Source organism: Chiloscyllium plagiosum, unplaced genomic scaffold, assembly GCF_037043375.1.
Source record: "Chiloscyllium plagiosum isolate Xiang-an unplaced genomic scaffold, Cpla_swu_hap1 HiC_scaffold_13, whole genome shotgun sequence".
Lineage (NCBI taxonomy): Eukaryota > Metazoa > Chordata > Chondrichthyes > Orectolobiformes > Hemiscylliidae > Chiloscyllium > Chiloscyllium plagiosum.
Window position 1 is genome coordinate 54,098,522 of NW_028270151.1, and position 20,328 is coordinate 54,118,849.

At 39.8% G+C, this 20,328-nt stretch overlaps 1 protein-coding gene across 1 annotated transcript in view; it reads left to right on the plus strand.

Moving 5' to 3' along the window:
• The window catches only part of golim4a (golgi integral membrane protein 4a), a 111,827-nt gene that overhangs the window by 36,589 nt on the left and 54,910 nt on the right, over positions 1-20,328 (plus strand). Inside the window, exons 3-4 of the mRNA XM_043702168.2 lie at positions 16,248-16,297; positions 18,375-18,428. Of these exons, the coding sequence (XP_043558103.1) occupies positions 16,248-16,297; positions 18,375-18,428 (104 nt within the window). The remainder of the gene's footprint in view (positions 1-16,247; positions 16,298-18,374; positions 18,429-20,328) is intronic.

Sequence of the window (20,328 nt, forward strand, 5' to 3'; positions counted from 1 at the left end):
TGATTATGTGTAGCATCTATGTGTGGTGTAGGTGCTTAATGTATTTTCAGGTTTCACTTGTTCCTGTCTGCTTGAACTGCAGTTGTGGATATGTCCTACTATCAGACACAGCTCAACAGTTTCAGCCAATGCAGGCAGCATTCCATAAGCATTGGTGCCTAACAAAATGTTCAATTTGTTAGGCATTCAAAACCAGTTCTGGTGAAAATGCTCAAAATTCTGATGTAACCGATTTGTTTGATATTTCAAGACAAGAAAAAAAAGATTTTTAACTGTTCAACCTAACATGCTGTTTTGACCTCTGAGTGTTATCATTAAATTCTGCATCCTCATTGTAATCAAGAACCTGCTTTTGAGAGTCATTTAAAGTGCTATATTTTGGGATTGCAATAGTGGTGCTGAAACTGTATTTTGGTGCATCAGTTTATTTGCAGAAAAGTTTGAAGTTCATTGCAATTGCAACCTCTCTAATGATTGTCAGAATGAATTCCATTTGCAACATAATATCAATTTTTTTTAATGAATAATATGACATAAATCTTCGAACTAATCAGTTCTTGCTATTCCTACTTGTACTAGAACAAACTCTTTGTTTGGCTAGGAAAGCTGCTTAATGTCTTTTGAACATTTCCTTACAGTTGTATCTGTGTGGTAACAGTGATATTCCATGCCCACAGTGGCTTTGGTACCACTCTTACTTCAATTTATTCTTTAAGAAGAAGTTGAATTGTCCTGCAACAGGAATTAAGTAATTGTAATGAAACAGCATCCTAAAATAATTAAATATTGTAATAAAGCAGCAAAACAATTATATTGCATGCATTGACAACTTGAGCACTATCTATCTGTGTAACATGTGGTAAGTAATTTGTTGAAATACTTGTAGCATTATGGCTTGCTTCCTGCTGACAGTACATTAATTCACAACATTCTTGATGACATGCAAGGTAGAGCAACTCCATCAGCAATCACACAAATTTAGGTGCCACGACTATGCTAGGGCTGGTTCTTCCACTGTATATAGTTGTTGTCTCTTCTCATTCTCATTGGCAGCAATATTTTCCCATGCACCAGCAACAGTTTTTATGTTCTGAATCTTATATTCTTTTGGCAAAGTGTCACTTTTGTTGAGGTTCATGAAAGGCTTCTCACCATGGTACCTCTTGAGATCTCGTGTCATATCTTACTAAACTCGACTCATTAATATCCAACCGTGCTTCTATGGTGCCTTGCTCACTCGAATTTAGCCCCATTCTACCACTCGCCATAGCTAGGATATCCAGAATGGACCGGCATCCCTGTCTGTAAGAGCTGCTTGTGGGCCTGGATAGCAGTATTAATCCAGAGCTTCCTTGTGCAGGTTGTGATATTCGCCCAGGGCATGAGAGAGAAGGGATAATTGGTGCCCTGCTTTAAGCAAGGGACTTGTAGGTTCTGCTACATGGGGTGGTGCAGGGGTGTGGTGTGTGTCATCCCCAGGACTGGCAGTGGAGGCTACAACACCAGATCATGCCATCCTGATTCATGGTCAGTGGAATTGCAGCTATCTGGCGGAGTGCACAGCAATGTAGGAAGAAGGTCAGTGACATTCTCCATTTTGTCAGCATAGGTTCCATCATCTTTCCTGTAGTGCCTCACACACACTCCATATCTACTGTTGGACACACCTTCCACCAAGTTTCACCCTCTATCTCTTTCAATATTCCTTGCAACAACTTCCCTCATTCACTGTCACAAACCCCAGTGTAGAGATCCTTTGGAGCAAACAGCGAGCTGAATTCAATAAGTACCCACTCAGATTTCCATGTTGGTAGTTCTTAGCATTGTGTTTGCTCATGGCAGCTGATGCAATAGGGAGCTGCATGTTAATAAGGTGAGGTGTGCAGTTATTAATGTCACCAGTGCCTGTAATTCGCCTTAATAGGTGAATCATCACTGCCTAACGTGTATCTCGATGCTAGTTAGTTTGTTAAAAAATGCAGTGATTGCATTGATATTGAGATTGGCCTTGCTGGACTTCTCACAATATTCAGTCCCATTTCTCAAAGTAGTTTCAAGACATATGTCTATGGCATCGAGGAGCTCATGCGATCATGTAGGTTTTCTGCTTCAGTGTTGGCTGTCAAAAGTTTCTGTGGGTTATTGACAGTTGGATTCAGCTGCTCCCTCTGCTTCTGTGATGAATTATCCTGCTGAAAGCAGTCAGCAATAGATTCAGCTTTCAGCACATTTCATATGAATGGATCATGTGGATTCCATCAGAACGTCAGATGAAAATGTCAGTGCCAGCTTCATGTGCAGCAGTTATTTTTCACTTGAAGCATTTCCTATAGCGCTGTTTCCAAATAAAAATTACATCAGCATTCTTTAGCTGCTTCATAAGTGTAATGGTTGCCAGGTATGAAAATGACCTTCTTCACTTTTAGACACAGGCACTCCATGAGCCTAATAGTTATTCACTATGAAGATGAACTTTCATGGACATACTTCATTCAATGTGAAGGCATTACTCCTGAAAAAGAGCATCTGTCATTCATGCCTTTACAGATGAAGTAACAGGAAGACAAAAACATTGGGTCGCTTTGCAATTTCCAGTCACCTACTGCTTTTTTTGAACCTATTTTGGTAATGTTGCTACTTAGTTTTTTTTCCCTCCTGAACATTTCTTGTCAATGGAAGTTAGCATTTTGCTTGCAAAGCCTGATGAAGTGGCCAGTTTAAGTAACATTACAGGTTTCTAAATTTAAGTTAAAAATGTCAAAAATTTTCTTATGTAGCCAGTGGTCAACAATATCTCGAAAGATGTTGTGTTTTGATCTGAACTTAATTGTGTGATTGTTTTTGAAGTGTGGATATACGATTTAAAATTGGCCCTTGCCAATGTGAGTTGGAATGGTTCAGAGTGAAGGGTTAGAAATTGCTTTGTGTAATGCCCACTTCAGGGCATTGACTAAGCACAGATTATCAGTTTACTAACAGTAGGGCCTGTGCTCATCTACAAAGGTGACACATTGTTAAATTTCTTTTTGAAGTTTGCCAAATAAAATTCTAAAAGGGCATATCGTGCACCCATTCCAACCCCAATCCAACTGGGTGACTATATGTGATGGTGAGATGAAACCCTAAGTAGGTATAAGCATCCCCAGGCCTTCCTGCCATGGACTTCATCAGTTCAAACTGGAAGTAGTCAGAAGCACCATTTGTCTTCCTCGTGTCTAACTAAATGCCCCCTCGCTCTTACCTTGCTGCGCTGTAGGGCATTAAATACATTTGCATTGATATGTGATTTTGAACTGGTGGTCATCAACTGGTGGTCAGAAATCAGACCGCCTGTATCTGAAATAAAAGCTGCCCAATTTGACTGAAGCAACTTGCTTTAATTCGAAGTAAGAGCCTTATTCTAGTTACAGGTTCGATACTACAATGTACACATAGAATATGTATTGTACAAGTAATATTGGTGTCACATAAGTGTCAGTTGATGACCATCTCCAAAATGTGGTTAAACTATCTGCAAGGCACCAGTCAGGAGTGGAACATTTTCCATTTTACTGGGTGAGTGCAGCCCCAACAAGACTCAAGAGGCCTGACATTATCCAGGTCAAAGCAGCCCCTTTGCTCACCTGATCTTGTCAAGGGCAATTTAGGAATTGGAAATAAATACTCACTGAGCCATCAATGTCGGCATCCTTGAAAGAATAAATTAAAATCAAGGCTCAAAGATATACAGTAGTAGATACACATATACTTGAGAAAGCTTAGGAACATAGAATATAGTAGCAGGATCAGGCCATTCACTCCTTTGAGCATGATCTGTCATTCAATATGATTATGGCTGATCATCCAACTCAGCACCCTGCTCCTGCTTTCTTCCCAAATCCAATAATCCCCTTATCCCTAACAACTACATTTACATCTTTCTTGAAAGTCATTCATGGTTTGCTCTCACAAGTTTCCTTTAGCAGTGAATTCCACAGGTTCACCACTCACTGGGTGAAGAAATTTCTCCCCATCCCTGTCCTAAACCACCTACTCCTTATTCTTAGGCTGTGATTCTGGTTCTGAACTCCCTGGTTATCAACAACATGATTCCTGTGTTTACCATGTCTAATCCTTTTAGAATTTTATAGGTTCCTGTCAGATTCTCCCCTCATTCTTCGAAACCCTCGTGAATATAGTCTTAACCAATCCAATCTCTCTCTGTTTGTCAGTGCGGCCATCCCAAAAATTATTCTGGTAAACCTGTGCTGTACTCCCTCAACATCCAGAACATGATGTGGAGGAGCCAGTGTTGGACTGGGGTGGACAAAGTTAAAAATCACAAAACACCAGGTTATATTCCAACAGGTTTATTTGGAAGCACGAGCTTTCAGAGCGTTGCTCCTTCACCAGGTAATTGCCTCACAACTGCCTGACAAAGGAGCAGTGCTCCGAAAGCTAGTGCTTCCAAATGATCCTGGTGGACAATAGCCTGGTGTTTTGATTTTTAACAATATCCAGAACATCCTTCCTCAGATACAATATTGCAGGTATGGTCTTTCTGATACTGTGTCCAGTTACAGCAAGCCATCTCTACTTCTATACTTGAATCCTCTGGCTATGAAGGCCACCTACTGCATCTGTATTCTTAGTTTCAGCACGAAGACTCCAAAGTCTCATTGCGACTCTCTCTTTCCTAATCTCTTCCCATTCAGGTTATAATCTTCTTGCCTGTCTTTGCCTCACACAACCTTACTTTTATCCACATTGTACTGCATCTTACCTAACATGTCCAAATTGCACTGAAGATTCCTTGCATCCTCCTTAGAACATACTCTGCTGCACAGCTTTGTGTCCATTGCAAAGCTGGAGATATGGCACATAGTTTACTCATTTAATTTATTAACATATATTGTGACTAGCTGGCATCCAAGCACAGATCTCTGCAGTGACCCACTAGTCACTACCTGCCAATTGGATAAGAGCCATTTATTCCTATACCTTTTTCCTGTGTGCCAACCAGTTCTTGATCCATTCCAAAATGTGACCTCCAATTCCATGGGCTTTCATGTTGCACGCCAGCTCTGACATGGGACCAAATCGAAAGTCTTCTGAAAATCCAAATAAACTGAGTCTACTATTCCATCCCTCTTTATCCAAGCACCTGGTTATATCCTCAAAAAAATTCCAGCAGATTTGTTGAGCCTTTTTGTAAATCCATGCTGACTCTGTCCTATCTTGTCACTATCTTCCAAGCGCTATGTTATTACATCTTTTATATGGAGTTTAGCAGTTTTCCCACTACTGATATCAAGTCAACAAGTCTACAACTGCTATACTGCAACACGTATGAACTGTTCCAGAGTCTGTAGAATTTTGGAAGATGATCACGAGTGCATCTGTTGTTTCGAGGGGCACTTTGGGATGAAGGTTATCAGGCCCTGGGGATTTATCTGCCTTTGATCCTGCTAGTTTCCCCAATATTTTTCTCTAATAATAAGAATTTCTTTTTATTTCCCCTTCCCTTTAGACTCTTGAGTTCCCCATATTTTTGGTATGTTATTTGTGTCTTCCTTTGTGAAGAAAGAACTAAAGTATGCTTGATTGGTCTGCCATCTCTTTGTTCCCCATTATGAATTCCCCTGTTTCTGTTTTTTGGGGACTATATTTGTCTGTACTAATCTTTTGCCCCTTACATATCTGTGGTAGCTTTGACTATCAGTTTGTATATTCCTGGAAGCTTACTCTCAATCTCTTTTTCCCCTCTTAACCAGTCTCTTTGTCTTCCTTTCCAGGAATCTAAACGGTTCCCAATCCTCCGGTCTGTTGTTTATTTCCTTGGATTTAATGCAACCCCAAATTTCTCTTGTTAGCTATGGTCTATACACATTTCTTGTTCTGTGCCAGACAGGAATGAATGAATAGCTTTTGCAGTTCATCCATGCACTGTTTAAATGTTTGCCATTGCCTATCTAAATCATCTCTTTAAATAATGATCCCCAATCTAACATGACCAGTTTATCGTTCATAATGTCATAATTTCCTTCACTTGAATACAGGACCCTAGTCTCAGAAGCAATTACGTCACTTTCCGCCACATTCCGCACCACCCTGAGGACTTTTACAGTTTTGGGCCTTGCTTTTTATTACTTATTCTGGATTTTTTAATGAATGCCTCCATTTTGAACCATTCCTTGATTTTCCTATTCTTCAGCAATGCTCATCTTTCCCAGGTCAGCACTGCTGTTGGGGCCACTAATTAACCCTTCCATGTATGTATGCCACTCACCATCTCTAAATTGGACATAAAGACTGAGGTTATTTACTAATTGGCCTCTTTTCTTAAGCTTGTACAGGCAAGCTGACCACTGGCATCAGCTGGAAAAGGACCTGGGATTGATCCCCACTTTGATAAACTTTATAAGACTTGAAAGGGAGGCAGTGGCAGAATATTAATTTTACTGGATCTGTAATCTAGAGGGCTAGACTGAAGCTTTGTGGACACAAATTAGTATCCCATCATGGCAGCAGTAGAATTTAACTTCAATTAATAAATCTAGAATTTTGCTCAGTAATGGTGACCACAAAAGCAATTGTCAGAAAAGCCCCATCCAGTTCACAAATGCTCTTTAGAGAAGAAAATCTGCCATTCCTACCTGTCCTGGGCTACATTGGACTCCAAATCCACAGTAATGTGATTGACTCTGAACTGCTTTGTGAAACAGCCTAGCAAACCACTCAGTTCAACGGCAGTTAAGGATGGGTAACAAATGATGTCCTTGCTAATGACGCACGCATACCAAGAAAGCGTAAGACAAAATCTGGCCTTTGTCTCCTTTTTAGCCAGGCATATCTCTTTCAGTTTATATAAATTATTTGAGTGACCAAAATGTTTACTGTAAAAATTATTCATATTGAATAACATTCTTCACAACATTGCAAATAATATAGCATTCCACTGTCTTTGTTCGTGGAATACATTCTCTGATTTACAATTCCCTAAAGGTTTGGTGCTGAACCAAATGAGTTCTTCTCCTAGTTTATGATTTTTATCCTATTTGCAGATGTAGCTGATCAAGTAATGGATGGTTTGACTTACAATCTTTTGCCAGTTCTCCTCACCTTCAAATTGACTGATTGAGTTGCCAATAGTATCTGCTACAGTCCTTCTTGGGATGGACTCTTGGCAGCTAATGCATTGAGCTCACATAAATGAAATAATTCTAACATATTGATGTGAATGTTTCTTGAAACATTTCAATGAATTCCCATTGGTTCATGTTAGTATTCAGGAAGCATAATTTTGCAGAAGAGCTGGTGAAACATGTTCAGTCAAAACTTTCCTGTTTACAGCAAAAACATGTTTGAGAAATATCCATTTCTAAGCCTCCTTATGTTCTCTTTGCGACTTACTTTTTGACCTATCTTTATGATATTAGCAAATTTAGGACTGAATATATGGTTACTTAATTTACTGATGAGAATGGTAGGAAAGTCAGTTATGAAGAGAACATGAGGTTACAAAAAGATGTAAATAAATTAAAGTACGTCAACAAAATCTAGCAAATGCAATAGAATGTGGAAAAATGTAAAATTGACCCATTTGAAGAACACAAATGAAGCATAATATCTAAAAGGTGAGGGATTGCGGAGCTGTGAGATGCAGAGGGATCTGAGTATCCTAGCGTATGAATCACAGAAGGTCAGTATGTACAAAGAACAGTTGCAGCACAGGCAGAGACCTTTCAGCCCACATGATGCCTTTCTAAGATAAAAACCTTTTGCCTTCACGTGGTCTGTATCCCTGTATTCCCTGCCCATTCATGTATCTTTCAAGGTGCCTCTTAAACATTGTTCTTGTATCTGATTCTGCCATCTTCTCTGGCTGTGCATTCCAGGCATCTATCACCCTCTGTGTAGAAAATCCTGTCTCTCACATCTCCTTTAAGCTTATCCCCTTTTACCTTAAAACCAGTAATTGACTTTTCTACCCTGGGAAAAAGACTCCAACTATTCATTCTATTCATGCTTCTCACAAATTTGTAAACTTTTATCAGATCACCCCTCAGCCTTGCTACATTCAAATGTAAATGAACCAACTTTGTCCAATCTCTCCTCATAGTTCATATTCTCCTGGACAGGCAACCTTCTGGTAAACTGTTTCTATATCCTCTCAGTAACCTCCACATCCTTCTAGTACTGTGGCGACCAGAACGATGCACAATATTTCAAGTGTGACCTAACTAAAATTCTATACAGCTGCCCTGTGAATTGCCAATTTTTATACTTTATGCCCTAACTGATGAAGGATAGTGTGCCATATGCCTTCTTGACCATCTTATCCACCTGTGATGCCACTTTCAAGGAACTGTGACCAGGTACACCTATATTCCTCTGTATGTTGATGCTTCCAAGGGTTCTGCCATTTACTTTACATTTCCCTCCTGGATTAAATATTCAAAATTATCCCTTCACATTTGTCTGGATTAAACTCCATCTGCCATTCCTCCACCCAAGTCTCCAGCCTATCTATACCCTGCAGTATCCTCTGACAATCCTCCTCACTATCTGCAGCTTTCCCAATCTTTGTCTTGTCCGCAAACTTACTCATCAGACCATTGACATTCTCCTCCAAATATTTTATTATATATAAAATATATTCAACAGGAATCCCAGCAATGATCTTTGCGGAACACTGCTGGTCACAGATTTCCAAGTCACTGCTTTTACTCTGTCTTCTATGATTAAGCTATTTCTGTACCAATCTTGCCAGCTCACATGGATCCCATGTGGCTTCACTTTCTGTATCAGCCTGTCATGAGCAACTTTCTCAAAGGCCTTGCTAAAGTCCACGTTTACAATTTCCATTGTCCTGCCCTCATTAATCATTTTTTTCACTTACTCAAAAACTCCATCAAGCTTGTGAAATATAACGTTCCCCGCACAACACCATACTTTTTTATGGCTAATAGTCCATATTTTTCTAAATGTGAGTAAATCCAATTTCTAAGAATCTTTTTCAATAATTTCCCCACCACTGACATAAGACTAACTGGCCTGTAATTTTTCAGATTATCTCTGTAGCCCTTCCTCAGCAAAGGAATAACATTGCTATTCTTTAGTCCTCTGGAACCACGCTTGTGACTAAAGAAGATAAAAAAGGTTTCATACAAAACCTGAGCAATTTCATCCTTCCCCTCCTTCAGTATTCTGTGATAGATCCCATCAGGTTTTTATGGCTTTTTATATTGATATGCCCATAATATCCCATCCATCATGTCCTTCTCCACTGTGAATACCAATACGAAGAATTTGGTTATATTTACTTTAGCGATGGAAAGGAAAAGCTATATACCATAGAGCAAGAGTTATAGCTGGGGGAAAGGCAATTATGATGTGATTAGGCAAGATTTAGAATGCATAGGGTAGAAAAGGAAACTTCAGGAGACAGGCACAATTGAAATGTGGAGCTTATTTAGGGACTAAAGAATAGCAATGTTATCCCTTTGTTTAAGAAGGGCAACAGAGATATTCTGAAAAATTACCATGAATAAGTATATACCGCAGGGCAAACGTTATAAGTTGGGGAAAGGCTATTATGATGCAATTAAGCAAAATTTAGGATGCACAGGTTGGGGAAGGAAACTGCAGGAGATGGCCACAATAGAAATGTATGTCCTTGATAAGTATGTACCTGTCAGGCAGGGAGGAAGTGGTCTAGCGAGGGAGGCGTGGTTTACTAAAGAAGTTGAATCTGTTGTCAAGAGGAAGAAGGCTTATGTTAGGATGAGACATGAAGGCTCAGTTAGGGGTTTGAGAGTTACAAGTTATCCAGGAAAGACCTAAAGAGAGAGCTGAGAAGAGCCAGGAGGGAACGTGAGAAGTTGTTGGCAGATAGGATCAAGGAAAACTCTAATGCTTTCTACAGGTATATCAGGAATAAAAGAATGACTAGAGTAAGATTAGGGCCAATCAAGAATAGTAATGGAAGGTTGTGCGTGGAGTCTAAGGAGATAGCGGAAGCACTAAATGAATATTTTTGTCAGTATTCACACTGGAAAAAGACAATGTGACCGAGGTCAATACTGAGATGCAGGCAACTAGACTAGATGGGATTGAGGTTCACAAGGAGGAGGTGGTAGCAATTCTGGAAAGTGTGAAAATAGATAAGATCCCTGGGCCAGATTGGATTTATCCTAGAATTCTCTGGGAAGCCAGGGACGAGATTGCCAAGCCTTTGGCTTTGATCTTTATATCGTCATTGTCTACAGGAATAGTGTCAGATGACTGGAGCAAATTTTGTTCCCTTGTTCAAGAAGGGGAGTAGAGACTTCCCTGGAAATATAGGCCTGTGAGTCTTAGTTCGGTTTTGGGTAAAGTGTTGGAAAGGGTTATAAGAGATAGGATTTATAATTATCTAGAGATGAATAAGTTGATTAAAATTGTCAACATGGTTTTGTGAAGGGTAGGTCATGCCTCACAAACCTTATTGAGTTATTTTTGAGAAGGTGACCAAACAGATGGATGAGGGAAAAGCGGTTGATGTGGTGTATATGGACTTCAGTAAAGTGTTTGATAAGGTTCCCCATGGGTGGCTATTGCACAAAATGCGGAGGCATGGGATTGAGGGTGAATTAGCATTTTGGATCAGAAATTGGCTAGTTGAAAGAAGACAGAGCATGGTGGTTGATGGGAAATATTCATCCTGGAGTTCAGTTACTAGTAGGGTACCACAAGTATCCATTTTGGGTCCAATGTTTGTCATTTATATAAATGACCTGGATGAGGATGTAGAAGGATGGGTTAGTAAATTTGCGGATGACACTAAGATCAATAGATTTGTGGATCATAATGAAGGATGTTGTAGATTAAAAAGAGACATGGATAACCTGCAGAGCTGGTCCGAGAGGTGGGAAATGGTGTTTAATGCAGAAAAGTGTGAGGTAATTTACTTTAGAAGAAGCAATAGGAAGAAAGAGTACTGGGCTAATGCTAAGATTCTTGGTAGTGTAGATGAGCAGAGAGATATCGGTGTCCACGTATATACATGCCCAGGTTGAGAAGGTTGTTAAAAAGGCATACAGTGTGTTAGCTTTTATTGGTAGAGGGATTGAGTTTCAGAGCCAAGAGGTCATGCTGCAGCTGTACAAAACTCTGGTGTGGCCCCATTCGGAGTATTGCATACAGTTCTGGTCACTGCATTGTAGGAAGAATGTGGAAGATTTGGAAAGAGTTCAGAGGAGATTTACTAGGATGTTGCCTGGTATGGAGGGAAGCTCTTATGAAGAAAGGCTGAGGAACTTGAGGCTGTTTTCGTTAGAAGGAGGTTGAGAGGTGACTTAATTGAGGCATATAAGATAATCAGAGGGTTAGATAAGATGGACAGTGAGAGCCTTTCTCCTCAGATGGTGATGGCTAGCACGAGGGTACATAGCTATAAATTGAGGGGTGACAGATATAGGATAGATGTCAGAGGTAGGTTCTTTACTCAGAGAGTAGTAGAGGCATGGAATGCACTGTCTGCAACCATAGTAGACTCACCAACTTTAAGGGCATTTAACTGGTCATTGGATAAACATATAGAAATGGAATAGTGTAGGATAGATAGGTTTCAGATTGGTTCCACAGGCCGGCACAACATCCAGGCCGAAGAGCCTGTATTGCGTTGTAACGTTCTATGTTTTGTGTTCTAATTGGTTAAGGACTTCACCCACTTCCTCTAACTCCATGCATAAATTCTCTCCTTTGTCCTTGAGTTGACCTATCCTTTCCAGAGCTATTTTCTTCCCCCTTATACACATACACACCACCTTGAGATTTTTCTTAATCGTTTTTTCCAGGGACATTCTTTGATCACTTTTGGCCCTCCTAACTCCTTGCCAGTTTTCTTTATATTCAGAGAATCCCTACAGTGTGGAAAGAGGCCATTTGGCTCACTAGTTCACATCAACCCTCGGAAGAGTAACCTACCGAGATCCATTACTCTACATTTCCTCTGACTAATGCACCTAACCTACATATCCCTGAACACTATGGGCACTTTAGCATGGTCAATTCACCTAACCCGCACATCTTTGGACTGTGGAAGGAAACCAGAGCACCGAGAGGAAATCCATGCAGACACGGGGAGAATATGCAAACTCCATACAGTCGCCTGAAGCTGTATTCAAATCGAGGTCCTTGGCGTTGTGAGGCAGCAGTGCTAACCATTGAGCCACCATGCTGTCCATATTATTCAAGGGCTGTGTCTGTCTCCAGTTTCCTAAACCTTATGTATGCCTCCATTTTCTTTAGCTAAGCTCCCAATTTCTGTTGTCATCCAAGATTCCCAAACCTTCCCATCGTTATCCTTCATTTTTATAGGAACATGCTGATCCTGAACTCTAATCTACTCACCATGAAAAGTTTCCCACATGACAGATATAGATTTACCTTCAAACAGCTACCCCCAGCGTACATTCTGCAGTTACTGCCTTATATTGCGGTAGTTAGCCTCCTCCCCAATTTAGTACTTCCAGCTGAGGACTACTCTTACCATTATCCATAAGTAACTTCAAACTTATGGAATTATGGTCGCTATGTTCTCCTCCCGAAATTGCAATCACCGGGCTGGACTCATTCCCCAACACCAGATCTAATACCACCCCTTCCCTTCTTAGACTATTTACATCTTGCTTCAAGAAACCCTTTAGGATGTACCTCATAGACTGGCCCCCATCCAAGCCCTTGGCACTAATTGACTCTTGTCAATATAGGGAAAGTTAACATCATCTACCACAACTACCCTGTTGTTTTTACATTTTTCCATAATCTGTCCATATATCTTTCCCTCTATCAACTATTATCTGCTGGGAGCCTGTAGTGCAATCCCATCAAAGTGTTTGCACCCTCTCTATTTCTGAGTTGTAACCATTTAACTCGCTGGATGAGCTCTCCATGGTGTACTCCCTCAGCTATTCTCCCTTATCAGTATTGGAACTTCCCCACCTCTTTTCCACCCCTCTTTATTTCAGCTGAAATATCTAAATCCTGGAAAGTTAAGTGGCTAGTCTTGTCCCTCTCTCAGCCAAGTCTCTGTAATAGCTATAACATTGTAGTTACATGCTAATCCAAGCTCTAATTTCATTTGCCTTACCTGTCATACTCTTCATGTTAAAACAGATAGTATTCAGACCGCCAGTCCTGCTGTGTAACCTTTCCCTGTCTGTTTTTCCTCTTAGCCCTACTGACCTTATTCACTTGCTCACCCACTGCTCTGGATCCCAGCTCCTGCCGGACTCGTTTCAATCCTCCCGAATGACACAAGGAAACCTCCCTGCCAGGATATTGGTGCACTTTAGGTGCAATGTGTTTTCCTTGTACATGTCCCACCTGCCCCAGAAGACATCCAACGATACCTGAAGCCCTCCCTCCTACACCAATTCTTTAGTCACCTATTTAACTGTATTGTCTTCCTATTCCTAACCACATTGGCACATGGATTAATCCTGAGATAACAACCCTTGAGATCCTGCTTTTTAACTTATTACTTAACTCTCTGAACTCCCTTTGTAGGACCTCATCACTCTTTCTGCCTATGTCTACCATGACCTCTGGCTACTGCCCCCTCATTTGTGAATGCCCCATGCTTGCTCAGAGACATCCTTGACCCTAGCACTGGGGAAAAAACACACCACCTTGGAGTCTTTTTTGCCGCTGCAGGAAGGCCTACCTGTGCTTCTGACTATAGAGTGCCCTATTACCACTGCTCTCTTGCACTTTGATCCTCCTTGCTGTAAAACAGAGCCAACTGTGATGCCACTGTTCTGGCGGCTGCTGTCACCATCCCTAATAGGTCAACCCTCACCGCACCACCGCCCCCCCCAAAAAAAGCATCCAAAATGGTATATTTGTTAGAGAGGGGAATATGTCTACACAGTCTACGTGCCCATCTAGCAGTCACCCATCTATCTGCTTAAACTTGGATGTGACATTGTCTCTAAAACTTCTGTCTATGATGCTTCTTGCCTTCTTCATCCTCCTAAGTGTGTCCAACTGTCACTCCAACCTATCCATGTGGCCTGACAGGAGCTGCAATTGGGCACATTTCATGTAGATGCGGCCGTGAGGGACATTCGAACTGTCTCTGATTTCCCACATACCACAGGAGAAGCATACTATCCTGCTGACTGCCATTTTTACCCTCTCGCAACTATTTTACTAAAAATAAATTTCTTTTAAATTAATTTACAGCTAACCAGATGATCCCTAATATTAGATTTTCACTAAAAAAATACAAAATACACTACTCTGTAAACAACAGACTAGATACTACTCCAAATCGCGGTACTGCACTATGCTGTCATTAACCTGAATGAATGGAAATCGAAGGTAAAAAAATGAATCACCTAACCAATATGTACCAATGAAGAGCACTTCTGTCCAGCACATCACATTTGAACTTGTGAAGCCACAAAGATACAGCAAATAATTAGGAAAGCTTATAGAATGTTAATGTTTATTATGAGAAGAATTAAACATGTAAGTAGAGAGGCTGTCTTTCAGTTATACACAGTATTGGTGAAACTACATCTGGAATACTTTGTACAGTATTGATCTCCTTATTTAAGGAAAGATGTATATGTGTTGGAAGCAGTACAGAGAGTAATACTTGCCATAAGATCCTGAGGGGTATTGATGGAATGGATAAGGAAAGCACATTTCGTCTTGTGGCAGAATCTAGATTTAAGAGTCACTGCTTAAAAAAAAAGGTTTGCACATTTAAGACAGATGAGAAGAAATGTTTTCTCATAGAGGATTGTGAGTCTTTGGAACCCGCTTCCTCAAAAGGCAATGGAAACAGAGCCTTTACATTTTTTTAGGACAGAAGTTTTAAAATTTTTGATAAGCAAGAAGTGAAAGAATTATCCGGAGACACGTGGACTAATCAGATCAGCCCTGCTGTTATTGAATGAAGGAGCAGGCTCAGGAGACTGAGTGGCTTCCTCCTACTCCCATCTCATATGTTTGTGTGGTTGCATTTTAATGGCAAGGGGGCGAAAGATTTCATAAGTGGCCAAAGGCTTCTGAAAACTGAAAATTCCCCAGCACTGTAATGGAAACATTGCATGTCCAGCTGATGTTCTTAAATTGGTTTCCAGTGTAACTCTTAGCACAACCTGGATTATTTATTAAATGCTTTATAATAGCAGAATCACATCTAATGTGGATGTATCTTTCTGAGGATTGCAAGGAGAGGTCAAACATGGTGGATGTAGGTCCTTTCATGAGCGATTGCACTGTGTAACAAATGATGATGAATTGGCTGAATAACTTTTATGAGTTGCTGCAGCCAGTTCTAAATGTATTTTTCTCATATACAGTTTCTTTATTGTTGCTAAGACCATACAAGGTCTTTGTATTGAGAGCAATAGCATATCCATGTGCTTTTCTGCCATCAGCAGCTTATTTACCAGCGCACCAGATAAAGAAGCTATTGACTCCTGCACTATGTGACTATCTCATGGCAATCTAGATATACGACTTATGTATGAATTTGTGTTCATTGAATTCATGAACTTAACAATTCATGAAGTTCATCACATCGTGTATGTCCAAATCAATGGCATTGCTGTGGGATCCTACTTGGGCCTAGCTCTTGCTAGCACCTTTATTGGTTACAATGAGAAGTGCACCTTTGATGGAATGACCACTAACTTCCTGCTCCTTGCATACTTCTGAAATGTAGATGACATGTTTGCAGTATTTCAGTCTGCAGGCACATCAAATAATTCCTTCATACAGCTTAATAAACTTCATCCTATGCTCAAATTTATCATATAAATTTAGTAATTTAATGAGTTCTCCTTCCTTGACATGTTAGTTGAGAAATCAGAAAATGGATTTTTAACTCTTACCTAACAAAAGCCATCGTTCACTGGTCATTGTACACATTGAGATTCCTACAGTCCCATGAGCTACAAGATCAATATTGTAGACAACCTCATGAATAGGGCCCTAGCCAACCATTCACCCTGTAAGTTTGACACTGAGATAGGGAACGTCAAAACTATTCTGTATGATAATGTGTATCCTGATTAAATCATCAAAGTTTTTTTTCCCCCGTTGATATTAGAGGTTCCTTACTGAATCAGTACTTCAATGAAGGAGCAAATCTTTCAACCGTTATTCTGTGTTAGTGTGTGTTGATTTACTAATGCTGACGGTTAGAATGTTTTTGTTTCAGCTCAATCTGAATATTAACTATCCTTTTTTTAATTCTACTTTAGATTACTTGGTTTATAAGTTAGAAGCGCAGGAAGCCTTAAACAAAGAAAAAGTGAGTAATTTATTGTTAAGGAATGCCAAACTATTGTTTAAGGGTCCTTTTCATTGGAGCAAAGAGCATGTGCTGTGAACACTTGATGAACATTTCAGTAGATACCTTGAGCTGTGGTTAATTGAATAACACTTCTTGGTATTATTTAAGGAATAATACAGTCTTAATGATGTTTAGTTTGTTGAACTAAGGAGAACTGTGTTAGATTGTATTTTGCCAATGGTGAGGTTTTTTGTTTGTACTAATTTCAACTATGAACATGTAAGGATGATGGACGTTAATAGTATCTCCAATCCAGCTATCTTGTCCTACACAGTTATGAAGCTTTGTACATACTATATGTTTACTCTGTCCCCCACCTAAATGCATAAAATCTTTTTGAAGAGATAGGGGAAAATGTTTAAAATCCAAGGCAATTGTGTTATTGGTAGAGAATTTCGTGTCATAGAGTCAGAGAGATGTACAGCATGGGAACAGACCTTTTGGTCTAACCCCTCCATACCGACTAGATATCGCAACCCAATCTAGTCCCACCCTCCAAGTCCTTCCTATTCATATACCCATCCAAATGCCTCTTTGATTTTGCAATTGTACCAGCCTCCACCACTTCCTCTGGCAGCTCATTCCATACACGTACCACCCTCTGTGTGAAAAAGTTGCCCCTTAGGTCTCTTTCACCCTAAACCTATGCCCTCTAGTTCTGGACTCCCCGACCCCACGGAAAAGACTTTGTCTATTTCTCCTATCCATGCCCCTCATAATTTTGTAAACCTCTATAAGGTCTCCCCTCAGCTTCCGACGCTCCAGGGAAAACAGCCCCAGCCTGTTCAGCCTCTCCCTGTAGCTCAAATCCTCCAACCTTGGCAACATCCTTGTAAATCTTTTCTGAACCCTTTCATGTTTCACAACATCTTTCCGATAGGAAGGAGACCGGAATTGCACGCAATATTCCAACAGTGGCCTAACCAATGTCCCGTACAGCCACAACATGACCTCCCAACTCCTATACTCAATACTCTGATCAATAAAGGAAAGCATACCAAACACCTTCTTCACTATCCTATCTACCTGTGACTACCCTTGAAGGAGCTATGAACCTGCACACCAAGGTCTCTTTGTTCAGCAACACTCCCTAGGACCTTACCATTAAGTATATAAGTCCTGCTAATATTTGCTTTCCCAAAATGCAGCACCACACATTTATCTGAATTAAACTCCATCTGCCACTTCTCAGCCCATTGGCCCATCTGGTCCAGATCCTGTTGTAATCTGCGGTAACCCTCTTCAGTGTCCACTACACCTCCAATTTTGATGTCATCTGCAAACTTACTAACTGTACCTCTTATACTTTCATCCAAATCATTTATGTAAATTACAAAAAGTAGAGGACCCAGCGCCGATCCTTGTGGCACTCCACTAGTCACAAGCTTCCAGTCTGAAAAACAACCCTCCACCACCACCCTCTGTCTTCTACCTGTGAGCTAGTTCTGTATCCAAATGGCTAGTTCTCCTTGTAGTCCATGAGATCTAACCTTGCTAATCAGTCTCCCATGGGGAACCTTGTCGAATGCCTTATTGAAGTCCATAAAGATCACCTCCACTGCTCTGCCCTCATCAATCCTCTTTGTTACTTCTTCAAAAAACTCAATCAAGTTTGTGAGACATGATTTCCTATGCACAAAACCATGTTGACTATCCCTAATCAATCCTTGCCTTTCCAAATACATGTACATCCTGTCCCTCAGAATTCCTTCCAACAACTTGCCCACCACCAACATCAGGCTCACTGGTCTATAGTTCCCTGGCTTGTCCTTACCACCCTTCTTAAACAGTGGCACCACATTTGCCAACCTCCAGTCTTCCAGCACCTCACCTGCCGGAATGTACCACTGTATCAATAATTATCTGAATTTGACTCACTTATTATAAATAAGCCTTGATTTGGCTTTTACTTGTTATGTCCCTTTTATTTTGTTACTTTGTTTGGTTTTGATAGTAATCTCATCAATAATATTTGTGTTAAAAATGCCAACAGCATGTCAAGGTAGGTTTCTCAGTTTTAATTTCTGTTTTACAGCAAGATTCCAGTAACCGATACAGTGCACTTAGTATCCAACACAAAATGATGAAGGTAGGTGCATTGATATTTGGTATCAAATCTTAGTTACAATATCTTTGAGCAAATGTTGCCAAATTATTTCACTTTTGCCAGTGAAAGATTCTGACGTAACAGTATATTACGCGTATGTTCAACATAAATTTGGTGCCTTAAATGCACACTGTTACATTGAATACACAGATTTTAAGAGTTCCTTTTATATCCTTGTAGTTTCACTGCAGACTTGAAAAACTATTCAAGATTACAACTTGGAATCTTCTGAATTATTATTCTACATAATGTATAATTGTGGCTTTCCTTGTGAATAACTAACAACTTTATATATTCAGTGCCATAAATACAGTAGATGTCATGATTAATGTTAATAATGGAAAGTAGAATTTTTCATGAAGGGAAAGACTTTTTTATATTAAAAGTCAAAACACTTCAGACGTCTGAAATAAATCAGAAAATATTGCCAGTGCTTTGCATTGCCCTTTCTGAGCTCCACAACAAATGTGGACAGAGATAGAGTTAACACTCCAAGTCAGTTACCATGAAGTAACTCACCGCATGTGGTACATATTATACTGAGATATATCAGCTTTCCAGCTTTTGAGAATGATATTTGTTAAAAATGTTGCATGCCCAGATTTACATAAAAGTAAAATGTTGCTGATGCTGTAATTCTGGGCATAAAAATAGAAAATGCTGGAGAAACTCAGCAGGTCTGGGAGCATCTTTGGAGAGATAAACACAGTCACATTTCAAGTTTTTCACTATCTGATGAAGTGTGCATTCACTCTGAGCACACTATTTGAGTTCAGCTCTATGATCCATGTTTGGACCAAAGCTATCATTAGGTCAGTATTTGTGTGTTCCTGGCAGAACCCAAACTGAACATAATTGAGTAGGTTGTTCTTTTGAAAGTTCTGCTTAATAATACTGTCAAAGACCCTTCCATCATTTTGCTCATTGTTGAGGGTAGGCTGATAGGGTAGTAATGGCTGAGTTGGATTGGTTCTGTTTTTTACGTAAGGACAAATGTGATCAATTTTTTGCATTTTTGGGTAGGTGGCAGTGTTGTAGCTATACTGCAACAATTTGACCAGGGCATGGCGTATTATGAAGTGCAAATGTTTACTACTGTTGTCTACATTACTACATCAGGGGATATGTGAGTGAAGTAGACACAATCAGGTTATAATCTTTCTCATTTAAATCTGAACATTATTTTCTCTACTTATTACAAAATGGCTCCTCGATCAATAGAAAAAATAGATTTGATTTGCATGATTAAATATTTTAAAATGTCCTTTCTCTGTTTAGTATCTGAAAATTGCTTACGCATAATCAACCTTTTCAGTAAAGTATTCATTGTCTCAAGTCTGATAAAACTGAAATGGAAGCAGGCTCATCTGATGTTAAAATTGGTACCTATATTCAACTCATTTAAAATTCAGATGGTTTTACTGTAAGGCAGAGTCTTTAGCAGGTTGCATTTTCATAGTAATGTTGGATGAAAGTTTTGAAATCTATTTTTTAAATGTAAACAATTTCTGCATGTTATATAGGTTTGTTATTTTGATTTAATTAGATAGATGTGCCTGGGTTTGTAGACCCTTAAGAAAGTTTTGTTTCTACAACTGTATTACATAATTATACAATCTCATTGATGATATTTTTGACATCTTAATGTCAATCTCCTAGCCTCAGCTCAGAAAGCAAAATATTGAGAGACCACTCATATCGATGATGCTGTTTTCATTCCAAATTCGTGTTGTACAATAAGAGGTGTTGCCTTCTTGCAGAAAGATGGATAATGTGATTCCAACATGCCAATTTCTGGCAGAAGCTCAACAGATGCATTAGTGAGGAGTTTTTTTGCCAACATCTCTCGAAATCCTGCTGTGTTCACTATGCCTTATGAACA